At 39.0% G+C, this 16,085-nt stretch overlaps 2 protein-coding genes across 2 annotated transcripts in view; both read left to right on the top strand.

The window, feature by feature from the left end:
• Positions 1 to 13,621, top strand: part of grapa (GRB2 related adaptor protein a) — a 30,719-nt gene extending 17,098 nt beyond the window's left edge. The window contains exons 4-5 of the mRNA XM_061026389.1: positions 799 to 967; positions 12,344 to 13,621. Of these exons, the coding sequence (XP_060882372.1) occupies positions 799 to 967; positions 12,344 to 12,529 (355 nt within the window). The 3' untranslated portion in view covers positions 12,530 to 13,621. The remainder of the gene's footprint in view (positions 1 to 798; positions 968 to 12,343) is intronic.
• b9d1 (B9 protein domain 1) overlaps positions 1 to 16,085 on the top strand; it is a 310,365-nt gene that overhangs the window by 56,753 nt on the left and 237,527 nt on the right. The window lies entirely within an intron of this gene.

Genomic DNA, 16,085 nt, shown 5'->3' with positions numbered 1-16,085 from the left:
GAATTACAAGACAAAATCAAAAAAATATGTTTTTTAAGTGAGACTACATTATTTGACCTTGCATACAATCCCCCCAACCCATAAAGCAGCCCATACAAATGTCATTTAAAGCTATTTTAAGTACAATACACGACTGGAAAAGAATCCACTTGTTTTTCCCTCCAAAATCTTTTTTTTTTGTTGGGGGTGGGGGGGGGGCTTTTTGCCTATACTTGACAGGACAGAGTATAGAAGAGGCTTTTGCCTTCCGTAAATGGAGGCGCGACCTAACCGCTAAGCCATCTGCGCCCCCTCCAATATCATCTTAAAATGTCTTACTTTTTGCACAAACGTGATTCTCTCTTCACAACTCTTTTGCCTGCTCTTGTATTCCTTTGTCTGCTTTATTTTCTTTAACCTTTTTAAAAAAAATATTCACTGTTTCTATGTTTGAGAAATCATTTTATTAACATGTAAAAATCAAATGAAACAAGTGGAAACTCTTTAAAGAGACAAATGAAGCGGGCGGCACTGAATGCATGCCAGCCCCAACAGCTGACAGCTGTTGAGTTAAAAGGCCGTCTCAGAGGACTAAAGGCCAAGACTGTTGGTCTCAACCCAAAGCTACTTCACAAAAAGGCAAATTGTGATGTGAAGACACAAACTCTGTATGACAGCACTCATGAAGGACGTTATTATGTCCTTCTATCTGTTCGTATCCTATGATGTGAAAGTGTTTCTTCATCTGTTGGCAGCCTAAAAACCTCATGAAATGAGATGAATAAAGAAAATGTTTTTCTGCCTCTGTTCATTTTGCAGTTATGGGGACCACGTTCAGCATTTTAAGGTGCTGCAGGATCGCTGCGGTCAGTACTACGTGTGGGACGAGCTCTTCTCCTCTCTGAACGAGCTCGTGGAGTTCTACCATAGCAACAGCATTGCTAAGGAGAGGACCGTCTTCCTGAGAGACCCCGAGCACTTCGCCAGGGTGAGCACGTGACCCATGGTTTGTTTTTTATGTCCGTTTGTATCCTTCTCTTTCTTTCTTTAATTTCGACTGTATGCCTACAGGCCTTTTTATCTGAGGCAGCAAAATCATAACACACAAATAGTATTTATATAGACAGTGAGAGAAAATATATACTATCACAAACATAGCACCAGAGTCCTCGAAGTTTGGAACGAGCTCAAAATAAGTCTGGAAATGTTCTGTAGTTTTTAATTTGAGAATTAAAAAAAAAAAAGTTTGATTTTAGCGTAAGGGTTGCGGCTCTACCTTCAACAGAGGATCATAAATTAATTCTCAGTTTCTGTGTCTTACTGTCTTTCAAAGAAATGACCGAAACCCAAGGCAGATGTTGTATGTGGCACATCTGTAATTGTTGTCATCTGTAGGTAAGGGTGTTTACCATCATAGATTTACTTCTGTATCAGATGAGGCGTCACAAAAACAGACATTATGTAAAAAAAAAAAACATTTTTATAATCTTTGGCAAACCTATATTTTTTTTCAAACAACCAGCCCTTCAGGCGTTCATAAATCATTCGTCTGTGACTTTTAGGCAAGGCCAGTGTTCTTTACTTGCGCTGACAGTCATGGAAACACTCCATATGTTTATGAAATGTCGAGCCCTGTGACTGTAGCGGCAGGGTTTGACGTCAAGGTGCGTCTTGTAACGAAAGATCAGAGGACCGCTGCTGGTTCGGAGCTGAACTAAATCAGTCATCCCAGGCACCGAGCCAGAGGGAGTAAACACCCAATTATTTACATTAGTCATGATTAGGTTGTTATATATCAAGTTTGAACAGAGCATTTCTAAATGCATCATTTTTTCTTAATTGCTCAGACGGTGATGAGCCTTGTTTAGGATTTTCACTCTAATCTTCCAGCTAATCCTTCTTTTAGGGTCTTTTTTTGTTGATACAAAAATTGGCAGCACATGCTACTTCAAGTTAAGAAAATACAGATTATCCCTTTAAAAAATAAACCCTGTTGGTTGATTGATAAATCTGTGGAAGGACAGGCTTTTTTGTCAGTTACCCAAAGGCGTTTCTCAGCGTCTTCTCAGAACTTCCAGTCAAGTTTGGTGAGAGAAATGAAAGGTAGTTCCCATGATGGTGTCACCAGGGGAGAAGCCGTTGTTGTTCTTGAAATTGTGAAGCCATTATGCCGGCAGGATCACATAGCATGTTAACCATTCCTGGGAGTGGCAGGCAAGCTAAGCCCGCAGGCGAAGCCGGTCGCCCACAGAGCGATTTGATCTACAACCATTCTGACATGACATGTTCATATCACTTCTGTAACACCAGCAGAGTGCTTACACCCAACACATCATATGCACATTTACAGCGTGGCACCAGTCTAATCATTGAGAGCATTAGAAGTGATCGTATGGATGAGAAAAAAACGTGCCATGTGTCAGATCAGAAATCCAACATTGGGATCGTGAGAATATGAGTTCCAATATTTAAAAACTTTTGTAGCATATCCTTATTATGTCTCAGTGTCTGTGGGCTGTATCCCCAGAACTCAATAAAGCCACTTGGAGCATTGCCCAATAAGAAGCTCCTGTTTTAGCCAGCTCCAGTGCCAAAGCCGTCCTTTTCCCTTTTTCTTTTCATACATACAGTCAGACTCTTTACCCTTTACTCCAGGATAAAGTTGTAGTTGAGATTCTGTTCATAAAATCAGGAATTTCCAGATTATGTTTCAATTAACTGACAATTCATTTTAGACTTGGCGATTGCAAATAGTGAAGTGCATGATGTGAGCAGTCTGAACATGCACCAGACAGAACGCAGCAGACATTGACCCTGCACAGTTCCCAGTCTTTGCACTTGTAAACTGGTATCTTTAGAGTTGGTTGTCAAACTTGAGTCATTTCAAAGTCTTGTAGCGTTTGGCGGGCCTACATTATTTTACAGTGTCATCCATTTCTTATACATTCCAACGATTGATCGGTAACAACATCAGAGTTTAATGAACTTACTCTGACTCTCTTGACCAATGAATTTTTAAAATGTCCCCTCCCCAGTAATGATTGAGTCACAGTCTATATTTGCTCTAAAGTTATTGCCATGAGTTTATTGCACTTAGCTTAGTTTCTGCTCCCCAGCGTACTCAAGCCACAATTAACAGGATGTGACATGTCACATTAAGGTCACATTACTCATTAATGACACATCTTGGTGTATGCTGTGACCAGTTCTTGTCCTTCAAACTTCAGCTCTCCTCTGATTCTGTTTCAATTTCATTTGGATAATGTCAAGAATGTACACTATTGATATAAACCAGACTAAAAGTTCATCTTTTTCCATCTGAAATTACTCCTAATGGATCTTCATGACCAGCAAAAGCAGATAAAACCCCTCAGGAATAAGAGTGATTCATTCTTTATGGTGATTTTCAATAGATGTCAGTTGTCAGACGAGGCGATTTACAGCCCTCTGCCAAAACATTTATTTTCTTTCACAGTGAGTGGAACATTTTACACTTAAACTAAATCTGAATGAAATGTATCAGAAATTACTAATGAGGCATGAACAGGCCAAGATCAGCAAGGAGGTACAACATATTGGTTTGTCTGCCAAGGTCATCCAAAATCAACAACAACAAAAAGTCCCTACAGTTGTCCACCGGGTAGATAAACATTTAAACATCCTAATTCATAAAGAATCAACCCAAAGCAGCTACAAAAACCCGTCTTAGATTCGGCTGATTGGTTCAATTATTCAACTAGATTTTTAAGCCCAATGGGTTTGTTTTGGACATACATCCCTGAACTTCAGTATCAGCTCATTGCACTCCATGCAAATGAATGATGTTGAGAAGAAACCATAGCAGAGAGGTCTTTGTCTAGATAGTACTACAGTACATATAGTACTAATGCCACAGTACTAATAAACACAATGCCATTAGAACAGAATAGAACTTGATTTTACCACAATGTGGAAAATAGTCTTTGGCTTCACAAGAACAAAAACCAAAAACAGGATGACAAACAAGATAACATTCAAGCACTTTATGGGAAGTGTACTGGCCAGTGAGTATAACTGCAATAAGGCAGGAAATATCACACACATTACACACCCATACATGCACGTACATCTTCCTGTGTTTGTCGATCAGGAATAGTTTTTCTTTTGTTATTTTAAAGAAGGTTGTTTTTATTCTGACAGCCTTTATCTTTGTTTGTTTCAAGTCTTTAGACATGATTGCAGTCATTAACAATGTCTGTATGAAAAGAAGAAGAAGAAGAAACAGATAGAATGCACAGATAGGTGAAGACGTTTTAAGAAGAAATATATAGATCAAATATCAATACATCGTATCACAGCATGGGCTCAAACAGAAGTTGTTATAAAAAGAACTGGTTGAAAATGTGCGGAGTACAAAAGCCTATCTGAATCTTTTCTTCTTTGAAGATGATCCACATGTATTGATCTTTATGATGTGCGAGCTTAACCTCCATGAAACTAGACCTTCACATTACTCCTCTCTTTATACGCCTGCCTTTTTATAATGGATTCAAGTGGCCGTTACAGTCAGAAAAATGTAGCTGTTCGCCAACTTTCCTCTCTCAAACTTCATTTTATAACTCGTTTATTTCTATAAAACAAAGAGCTGATTCCTCTCACCATCTTCACTTCTTCAGAGGCCGTTTGACTGCTGCAGTGTTTTGCCGGCTGAAGCAGATTACTTTCCAGATGAGGATGACAGATTCTGGTCCTAAATATAGGTTTCTTTTTTGTTCCACAAAGCAGCTTCTAACTAATTCACTTTTTGTGCGTGTTGTAATTCACTGGGGATGTTGCAGTGTATATTCAACATCTGAGAAAAATGCAGCAGGAGCAGGTGTATGTTAGGAATGTAGCTTCAGGGTGTTCTGATGGTAGTTAAACTGGAGATAACAACAGTCGTCCCGTGGGAGATTTAAAAAAAACAAAACTGTATGGCCTAAATACTGCCACAATCTGAACCTCAGCTAACATTTGAAAACAACAGCAGGACTCTCTGAGCTTTTTACGTGATAGAAATCATACATTAGCTCATATTCTGTTCTCCACAGCGACGCAGCTGGCATGAACTTGGCTTTATAGAAGCATAATTACAATAATTATGGAATCACTTCCTTTCTAAACTACCAATTCATAACTGTCATTCTGTCAAATTATGTTTTCTACGTCCGTCTGAGATTCATACGTCCACTTTGAGTTCTGAAAGCTGGATCAAAGAAACATGTATGACAAATGTGAAAGTCAACAAAGGCAAGTGCTTTCAAAAATAGATGAAGGATTGTTAAATAATTTACAGGCTAGTTCATTTCATTGCTCTTTAATACTCCATTATTCTCCCTATTTCAATTTTTGATGTGAAGATGTAACCAATTTTTTTCAATGACTGTACAGGAAATAGAAAGCATTTCGTGCTTCTCGTGTTTTTATTTAATATTTGTAATGGCTGTAGTTTTTTTTATTTTTTATTAAACAAGAATATTTCTCACTTAGCTACACTAACTGTTATTCAAAAGCTCGCATCTGAAATGAGAGTGATTCAAGTCAAGTGCATTAATATAGTGCCAAGATCACAACAGAAGTTATCTCAGTGCACTGTAAAGCAGGCGTTTGTAATAATATTTAAAGATATCCAGTAAATCTGCTTTTGGCAGGCACTTGGTGACAGCAGCAAGAATAACATTTCTCTAACAGGATCAGGGTGGGCGGCCACCTGCCAGAAAACGGCTGAGCTTACAAACAAAGGGAAGGACAGAGAGGGAGAGAATAATACTTAATGTAATTAAGAGTGATAGAGACAGAGAATGAAGACAGAGAACATCATACAGTTTTACAACACTATACTAACAAATATATATATAGGTAGGTAGTCATAGCAACAGTAATGTTCTCAAATACAGACGTTTGCTCACACTCCTTGGAGTCTCATACCGCACTCCAAGGTGTGTGCTTGAACTTAACTGGAATTGGAATTAGACAATCAATAACACCAGGGAAATGTTGAATATAAAAATAGATAGTTTCTATAGAAATTGTGGAAGCTGGGGATTTATCTTTGGATTTCAAAATAAACTGATGCAAGTTTTTTTTTTTTGCGTCATTTCAAGTTTTTTCGTTTCATTCCAACAGGCGGTGGTTTAGTTAAGTTGACTGGTTTTTGTTCCACACAAAAATACAGAGCACATAAAATATATAAAAGGTAGATATATATATTTTTTAAACGGTGCATGGGTATGCTAGAAACGTAAAAGACTTTTCGTAAAGGTTTTACAAAACCACCAAAAAAAAAAACAGAAAATCAGTGTTCACATGTGAAAACGTGTAAAATTTCAGTTTAACTATCATGAAACAAAGAAGCAGGAAAAGTTGCCATGTCAAGGTATTACCAACAATTTCTCATTTAAATTGGCCGTGTCTTTCTTGTTACATAGACACTTCCCTGTATTGTAGGTGAAGATATTGCTCTGTGATGGCCTTCAGATACAGCGTATATATCTGCACCACAACATGCCCGGTAGCTGAGGGAGTCATGCATGCTGAAGGTGCTGTGTTTACCTACATGACTCTCCAGCCTTTTTAAAACAACATCTGTCACTACAAATCAGGTCATTGAAGCTTACTCATACTTTAATCTCTGTGGCCTTGTTTACTCTGCAACGGTTTAATTATTTTCTCAAGTGGGTAAATTGTACAAATACAAATGACTATTTTAAACATTACAACTAGACAAGGACTTAGCAACACGCAATCACTCAAATATTTAGCAAACACAACGCCTGCCAAAAATGAAAAACCTGCTCTTCATTTGTCAGGATGTTCTGAATCTATTCCATTGTGCCACAGCTCGTGTAACTAACTAAAACTATTTCAATTGGTATCAATTACCTAAACTGTCCTTGTTCCCACGATGTGAAGGTTTATATCAAAAGACAGATCTGAAATAATTCATCCAATGAAAAAAACTGAGGCCTTTAATTTCTCCTGCATGTTTCAACAGTGTTCGTCTTCATAATTAACCAGGCAGCTCAACAAAGAGTACAAAGAGAGCAGATAATAAAACTACATCCTGCCCCAAACACATTCGACACTCTAAATTTAGCCTGATCCAAGCAGGCTTTTGGACTGTCATTTTAAATAAAATCACAGTCAGCTTGTCTAGTATCCGCGGGGCTTAAACAGAGCTCCAACATCCAATGATTGAGCCCCGCTGAATATTTCTATACACCCTCTACAGTAAAACAAAGTCCGTTCTCTATTAGGGGTTCACTTTATAGGAATGATAACATCAAAGAGTTTGAGATGTTTGAGGGGGGTAACAAAAACCTAAAGAATTATTCAAGCTCTGTCTGATGTTCAAATTGGATGCAGAACGTCCTAGCAAGAGTCAACAGAAAATCCTTAATGAAAAATCGACTCAAATTTCAACATCAATTCAAAATGGTGGGCTATAAGGTTTGGAAAAAGGCTCTGAGGGATTTCTTTTAAGGTCTTCCGGACAGATGATAGGCTACATATTCCTACCAAATTTCATATAAACTGAGCCGTGCCTGCATCAAATCCCCAAATCAAACATCTGTTATCCCCTGCTTGGGATGGGCGTACCAAGTTTCATTTATGTTTGAGTATGCTAAGCCTCTAAAAAAAACAACTTCCTGTTTCATGGTGGACACTGTGATGCTTCGTCAACAGAGATCCACAACGTCTTGTTAGCGTCAGGATGTAGCATTTTGGAGGGTCGTAGTATGTTAAGTGTCCGACTCTGACGCATCTTGGATACACTGTAAACATCACGTGGCTCATGTGACAGCGTCCTTTGTATGTCTTGGCCTTTAGCCTGCGGGCAAACAGCTACAACATGCCCACCTTTTAGACACACCCCTGCTTATACCTAATTATGCCTGAACTGCTTTACAGAACATTTTTTAAAAGAAATTAGCTTTCGAGACCAAAACTGTTTTTACTACAAGGAATAAACATGATTTAATTCTGCTGTAGAAATAGGCATTTTAGCCTGGGTCCAAATTAGGATTCCTTGGCATTTGGAGCCAATCTCAAAGGGACGCTAGAGGAATTGCATTTTATTTACACTTCTGTATTGGAGTGGAAGTCATTTTTTCAGCACCAGAGGTTTCTGCTTGGATAATACCTGCGACTGCCAAACTTCATTCATCTTGGTAAAAAGCACTGCAGGTGCTGCTTTGTTGAAAATATGGAGGAAGCGCCAAGATATGTACTGCAATTCCAAGTCCTAAACCCCCAATTTAAACGTAAACCTTTCTCTAGTGTGTTTCATGAGTTTTCAAGCACCTGAAGCCACTGAAAAAAACAACATCCTGACTCATAGCGAGACTTAAAAATCCATCACGCCATCTATAGGACACGCCTTTCTACCAAAACCTGTACACAGTTCAGCATCATAAAGGTCTTAAGGCTGTACTTTTTTGGCTCGGGCCCTAATCATAATCCTGTCAGATACAACAGGGTCCTCATTCTGCTTGGAACTCCGGCCTAACAAGTTCTTGCAAAGCTCCCTCAAGGCGTGTAGATTATAAAATGAATTCATGAAAACGGGGTTATAGAGCAATGATGTTGCCTTAAGATGATTGCTTACTGTTCCACTATTTGTTGGACTTTCCCTCACTGGGTCAGACACGCAACACAATTTAGTTTTTGGGTCAGTTTCACAGACATAAAGTAATCTTTCGAGGACTGGAAAAATCTGATTTAGTTCGTCTTGATGCAGTGCTTTAGGCGTTATCCTTCCATTCCAAACTAATTCCATATCAGTTCATTACCTGGCCCTAGATCACTTCTTATCTCACCGTGGCAGGATGGGAAATAATTCTGGTTTTTTTATGTATCTCTCTCTCCAATATAACCCTAAGGTCGTCTTGTCCTATAGCTTTCTCTTCAAACACAAAGCCTGTTTGTGCAGAGCTTTGACCACTTTGGGCATCTTTTCATTTTTTAGTCCAAACAGAGGCCGTGTCAGAGGCATTTCTTTGTGTATGGGTTTGTGCTGAGAAAAATACAGTGCAAAGCTGAGTAATTTGTTCCCCTGTCAGTGCTCGCTTCGGATCTGAGCGGGCACTGAAGAGGGCGATGATCACAAGGCAGTCAAGTGCGGTGGACGCAGGCAGGCCATATTTCTCCTTCCATGAACAGCAATTCTCATTGCTGTCGCACGCCACTGTAAAAGATGGATGTTGTGTCTCCACCTTCTTCCAAAATACGTCTCAAGACAGGCGCTTACATACTGCTCTGATGACATCATTTAGAGCAACAGTTGTGCAGTAAACAAAGGAAAGAGTCTTTGTAGCCTGCCTGAACTGCTCGGGTTTAACTGAAATCACACGATGTGGTCACGTGTCTGTTTACCTTTACCCTGTCGTTACTGAGCGCCACTCCTGTCGCTGAGCAATCTCAAAAGCAGCACCAGAACTAGCTAACATAACCAATAAGATAATATTTTTAATAAGGCCATTTTTGTATTAACACTTTTTTTTTTTACCGCTAGCCTGCAACTAATCTCGGGATGTGTGTGGCCACAAACGATGCACTGAATGGATCCTTCACAGTCCAGTAAAAGTGGGACGCGTTTGAAGGAGCATAAGAAATTGGGACGCTGTGACGCAATAGGTCTTCAAGTGCACGTCCCCTGAAATAAGATGTCATTTCTGCATCTGCTCACACACGCAAACAGATTTGCACAAAAATCAGAATTGCACAGGGAACCTTGAAAGAAACCCAAGAAAACAGGAGCCGGTACTGGCTCACAACTAACAACAAGTCTAGACTAGATTATGGGAACAATAGAGGATAATTTAATGGGGATTTAACAGATTAAGATTGGTAAATTGTTTCTTTGTGACTTCATCCTGGTTAGTGTCTGTATGTTTGTGTGTGTACCTGCCTCTGCCTGGATACCATCATTTTGAAGCAAGGTCGATAAACAAAACCGTTTACTGCAATAAAACCCAGAATTGCAACACCTATGCTCACACACACACATGAAAATCTCAGTATTTATAGTCCTTCTAGTCTCGCATGTCCCTCCCAGTTAATATCACGTCCACTTTTCTCTGCTGGAAGAACAGCTGACAGCTAAAAAGGTTAGTGAAGTTCAAGACGCCCTCCTTAAAATAGCTGCCTTTACTCCTAAACTGCTTTTATTTTCCCGATTCAGAAGACATCAGAGCAGGACGGCTATCAGGAGGGAAGAAAAACACTACTTTTGTCAACTCAGAGAAGAAGAACAAAGTCAGACAGATAAAGTGCAGCATCTGATGCTCGAATTAAAATCACCTTGACTAGAAATATCAGGATTTAACAGAGTGTTGTTTTAGCAGGAGTGTAGAGATGTCACACATTACTCTGGACTTATAACGCCTCTCTGTCTACTTGTCTCTCTTTCTTGACTACAACAAATCACAGTTTAACGTCGCTGTGCTTCAATATAGCCAAATAATAAACAAAGCCAATGAGAACAAGACGTGAGAAGAGACTTTTCTGAATTCACATCCTGTCAAACGGATTATCAAATGACAAAGCTCAGCAGTATGAGGACACATTGAAATTAAAAGATTCAATAAAGTCTAAGTTCTCAGGGTAGTAAAAAATATATATATAATCGGAGAAGAGCATTGACGTCACATTTCATGATTACACATCAGCCGGGAGTTGACACCATATCCAAATGCCAGCTGTAGCCTCAAAGGTGTCGTGTGAAAATGTGAATCAGCTGTCACATCTTTATGTGTCTACCAGTTCGTCTGGTCCGTCTGCTGAGTCAACCTGTTCACCTCAATAACTCTGTGTGCCTGTCATGGCCTGTCTGTCAGTATGTTCAAACTTCACTGCGCATTAAAAAAAAGCTCCTTTATAATCACACTCACGTAAGGTCTCTGAAGCTGTGCAACCTAAATGAACATAATGTTTTGTAAAGGAATTTAACTCTGTTGACTTAAGCTACATTATCAGCTAACAGTTAGCTTCACAGACTGAATAGAAGGAAACAGCTAGCATGCTCGAAAATAATTTGTCAAACAATGCCTCATGAAACAACAAATTAACTTTTTTTACACTTGAATGTTGCACAAATTGAAAACAAGTGTTATTAATTACGACGTGTGTTCATTAGCAAACAGTTATGACGCTAGCACGCAGAAGTTTAAGACTAAGTTTCCTTGTTTATGTTCCACTGTCACTCTGAATGCTAAGCTAAGTGACAGCTAGCTTCAGTTCAACATTGAAGCATGGTATCAAACTTCTCACTTACCGTCATGTAAAAATTAAATAAAAGTGTTTTCAAATGAATCTCTGTATTCAAATGAGACCTCCAACAAGTAGGCTATGTTTTCTAAGGACCTTGTTGTTCTCCCCCCCCCTCAAAATTTAAATCATAAATCATGCAAAGCATTTTCTCCTCTGCCTGAAGTAGATCATTTAACAAAGCCAAAAAGGTTCAAGGCTTCAAACAAACATTTAACTTTAAATTCACCAACTGTATCATGTTGCTTCTGCTGAGCTGAGATAAAGAACCACATTAACCACCATTCATTTTTCAGTTCATGAGAAGGAGAATTTTTAGCAACTCAGCAGAACAACTCAGAAAAGTCATCAAAAGGAAGCTAAATAAAATGTTTGGGTAAGCGGGTAACATTTAAGAGAATGAACTTTTCTAGTTGAGTGTATGGGGAAGATTGCTTCATCTATCAAGTCTTTAATATATCACGACGTCAATGTCAACAGGAGTAGGTTGTTAGCCTGCTTTTAGCGCATGTGAAAACAATGAGCGTGACCTTGAGCTGACTGACTGCTAGTTTTAGCGACATGTTTAGCACTTTTCTCTCGCGCAAAGTTTTCCAGGAAGATCAATACAACTCTGTGAGCCTACAGTAGAGATGAAACATTCATCGACAGCTGGTTAGCTTAGCTGAGAAGAGATTGGAAACAGCAAACTTTCTTCAGAACTGTAGGACCCCTTGGATAAGAGAGGAGACTTCTTAAAGAACTTCAACCAAGTCCAGCTGCATTTTGGATTCAACTTGAACAACATTTACAGAAGCTAATTAAACCAGGGGAATTTGCAGCGTCCCCCCTATTTGCAGTCCTTGTGTTAAGCTCACTGGCTGCATATTAGCAGACAGACAAACAGACATCAAACCAATCTTTTCACCCAGCTCTTAGAAAGAAAGAAAATACGCCTGTTATTCCAAAGTATTCCTTACAGTTTAAAGATACCACATAAATCTACAGTTATCATTTTTAAAAATACCAGTTTTTCATTTTAAGAGTCTTTAAAAAGTTTCTAAGCTAATTTTTCCACTTCTGTCTCCCTCCTCCACAGCGCCCCCATCATGCCCACGCCCTCTTCGACTTCACACCACACCACCCCTCCCAGCTACGCTTCCTGCGCGGTGATGTCATCGAACTCATGGACTGCTCAGACTCACTGCGCTGGAGGGGCCGTTGTCATGGACATGTGGGCTACTTTCCCCCAGAGTACGTCCAGCCCATTTATCACTGCCAGTGACCTGACCATTTCCAAGATCCATCAATTAGCCGTCTTAACCTCGCCCCTCGCACCTTCATCATCTTCCCCACACTTGACCATGCTTTGTTCGGGGGCAGAAAAAATGGACGGCCTGCAACCAAAAAAAGATTCGTTTGTTACTGACTCCTCCTATTTCCCTGTGATGTCACCTGTCAAGCCCGAGCTCTGCCCAATCAGCTACTTCAGGCTAATCAAATGCTTCAACCTCATCCCACTGCTCCACTTCGCCCAAAAAATAAAAAAAAAAGTTCACATTTGGACCTAGACACTGTGGACAGCTCACACATACAAGCACAGCTAAACATAATCCCAGGAATGTTCTTTTTTCTTGTACTGCTTTTCAGTTTTGGTTCAAGCTAAATACAAGCAAAACATACCTGCCTGATAGGGGGGAAAAACTTTGGGAGGTTGCTGATGGAGGAAAAGTTTTCTCTGCTGCAGATGAGTCGGGGTTTCAGGATATTTCTGTCACCCCCCCCCACATGGAGATCCGGTGAAAGACACAGCGGTATTGTGTTGCGGAAAGTGAAACAACAGATTCATCTCTGGCTGGGCTTGAGTGTTTAAATGTGTGTGTGCTGAGGGGTCTGAGTGTTTAACGTGGATCTTAACCTGCAAACTTAATCCATGTGTACGTTTTATTGTGTGTAAACTGGGAAGGGGATGCATGCGTATGTGAGTTTGTTGGAGTGCGTGAGTTTGTACAGCCCTACTGTGTGGACCATTAGGACCAGTTAAGGGGAATTCTTTGATGAAGTGACCAGTTTGTTGAGCACTGCCCGGCCCTAGATAACGCTTTCTTTTAATACACAGCTTAAAATGTATTACCCTAACTCAATATATGGGTCATTTGTTTGTTTCAATGTATTTATTCTTAATAATGGGTAATCTTTCAATAGGCTACATATAATTCAAGAACAAGTTAACATTGTAAAAATATTTTCTTTCTGATGTAACCGATTGTTTAAACACATTTTATGTGATAAAGAACTTGGACCGGTCTTCCTTAACCTGTAATGACAAGTCATTAAATAAAGTGAGACATTTACCTCTTTCAACTTTGACAATGCACATCAGTGTTTGTGAGATTTCTGTTATTCTACATATTGAAATGTTGTCAGAATAATGCTGGTTACACAAATGATTCTTCTTCAAATAGTGGCATGAAGATGGGTTACATGAGGTTAAACTTAAGGAGACCCTGGAATTCTCTTTAAATTATTTTTATTATTCTGATGACAGCGATGCCCTTAAAGTTAATTACAGTCTGCAACCTGCTTCCTGGCCAAACGGTGAGGAGTCATAACTGACATTGAACCTGAGAAACAGACACCGGGTTCTTCATACGCCTCTGCTTCTACAGTAACATAATTTATGGTTTGAAATCAGCAATGTTCCAAAATACATCAGCTAGATGGATCTGTGATCATTTCATTTTAAGTCATTTGGCAATCTAACCAATAAACACACCCACTTTGTATTTTTTCAGCAGTAACGTTTAGACAGCATGAACTCAAGCTATGGTTAGCTCGCTAACTAAAACTTAAGCCCAATTCATTGTTCTGGCATTGATTGCTTTATGCTGATATTTTAACTCTATTTTGCACACATAAAAAAAACTGAAGGTTAACACAACTGGATTCAAGAAATGTTAGAAACATCCTCCATATCGTAAAAAAACGATTGAAACAGTTCTGAAAAGACAACAGTCTGAAATAAATAAGGCATGTTGGGATATTAGTGCTTTACTACCTAATCTGTAAGTAACGACGGTTACATTATACAATGTAAAATCCATAATCAATCATTACATTTTTTGCCCCTTGTTTAAAACAAAGACATGATTCTGGACCCCCCTTTATGGGTTCTGGATGAAGTTCTGTTCTGTTCTGGTTATGACCCTAATAAGGGAACATTTTCTCCCAGAGAGGTTCTTGGTGGAACCAAAAATCCATGAAAGGGTTTTATTACCGAATTTCCCCCTGGGGAATAATAAAGTATTTCTGACCTCTCATAGGGGCTCTTGAGAACCTTACATAAATGGTTCTTTAGGTTTAACTCTACAGGAAATGTTCATTGTTAAACCCTCCAAAACGCTTCCATGTTGGACTTTTAGTGTTTTATTAAGAGAAGGAAAAAACTTTAATGTGAGGATAGCTTCACTAGGATGGGCGGAAATATCTGTACAGTGATAAATTGGTGTTCATGACACGTGTGATACACTTATTAAATAACTGGTGCCAAAATATTGTGACTGAATTTAAAAGAAATATATCACTATGAACAGATTCTTAAGTTGGCGCCTATCACTTTAATTAGGGTGACGTGAATGGAAGTTAATTGGCCAATGAAGAAGAAGAGAAGAGGGCAGCAGGGAAAAGAAGGTAAGAGATGAATCATTAGAAAAAACGGGAAACATACAATGTCAGTGAATAAGTTCATGATTCCTACACTTTAACTTTTAAGGGGCATTATATATTCTTCTGCTCATCATAAATTGTCATGTGTCAAATATATGATTGTCTTGCAATATTTCAATGATCACAGAATCCCTGTATCATGATGATCACTTCAAAGAAGTGTGATGAGTAAGTGCTGACAGGATTTTAAATTTATTTTAAACAATGTTTCATCAACTTTTGAACTGATAGAGAACATATTAACAATTAAATTGGTAATCTAGTAATTGCTTAAGTAATTTATCAACTAACAAGTGAAGGATTGCTCGTAGCAGCTTCCCTCAATTCTCTATCTTGCTAAAATGGGTATTTATTTGCTGGCCTTCACACTGTGTTAAAATATGAATATGGTAATTAGTTTGTGATTTGAAATATCTAATCATCTGCTGTTCATGCCAGTAGTGATCTTACAGTTTTGTAGTTTATTAAGTCTGAGTGTTTGTGTGCGCTCAGTTAAACGGCCCTTTTACTGGCTGTGACACACACACACACACACACACACACACAGACACACAGACACAGGTATGCCATTATGGATGACAGTCGTCTGGTGCTATGAGGGGAATGCAGCTCTTCTTCTCTCACCAGGATGTGATGTCTGAAATGAAGCACTCTTACAATCTTTAATCATCTTGGACTGAATCACTTGTGTTCTGTTTTCTTTCACTCTATTGTCTCTTAACGCACCACTTTCACTCCTCATGACCGAGTCACCTCTGGCCTGCCAATGACAGTTACTCAATAAACTTCTGAAACATCCGGCAGGAGAACGGAAGAAAGACGTTAAAGGTGTACCAGAAATAGTGCTGCTGTTTTCTTCAAAAGTGCTGTTTTAAAACTGCTGAGTCACTTTGAAGTGCAAGCGCTGTATACAAAAAAAGAGGAATAAAAGCCTTTTATAAGTGTGTGATACAAACTTACACAAATGTTGTGCCATATTTGTGTCGAATGCTAGCAGTGAGAAAACAAAAGAATAATAAGCGACTCACTGTCAAAAATAGAGCACAACTTATTTATCAAAGCTTAACATTGTTCAAAGCTGTAATGCTTGTAGCCTAGCTATGTTATTGTATGTA

This window comes from Labrus mixtus, chromosome 20 (genome assembly GCF_963584025.1).
Source record: "Labrus mixtus chromosome 20, fLabMix1.1, whole genome shotgun sequence".
Taxonomy (NCBI): Eukaryota; Metazoa; Chordata; class Actinopteri; order Labriformes; family Labridae; genus Labrus; species Labrus mixtus.
This window is presented reverse-complemented; position numbering and strand designations above follow the sequence as displayed.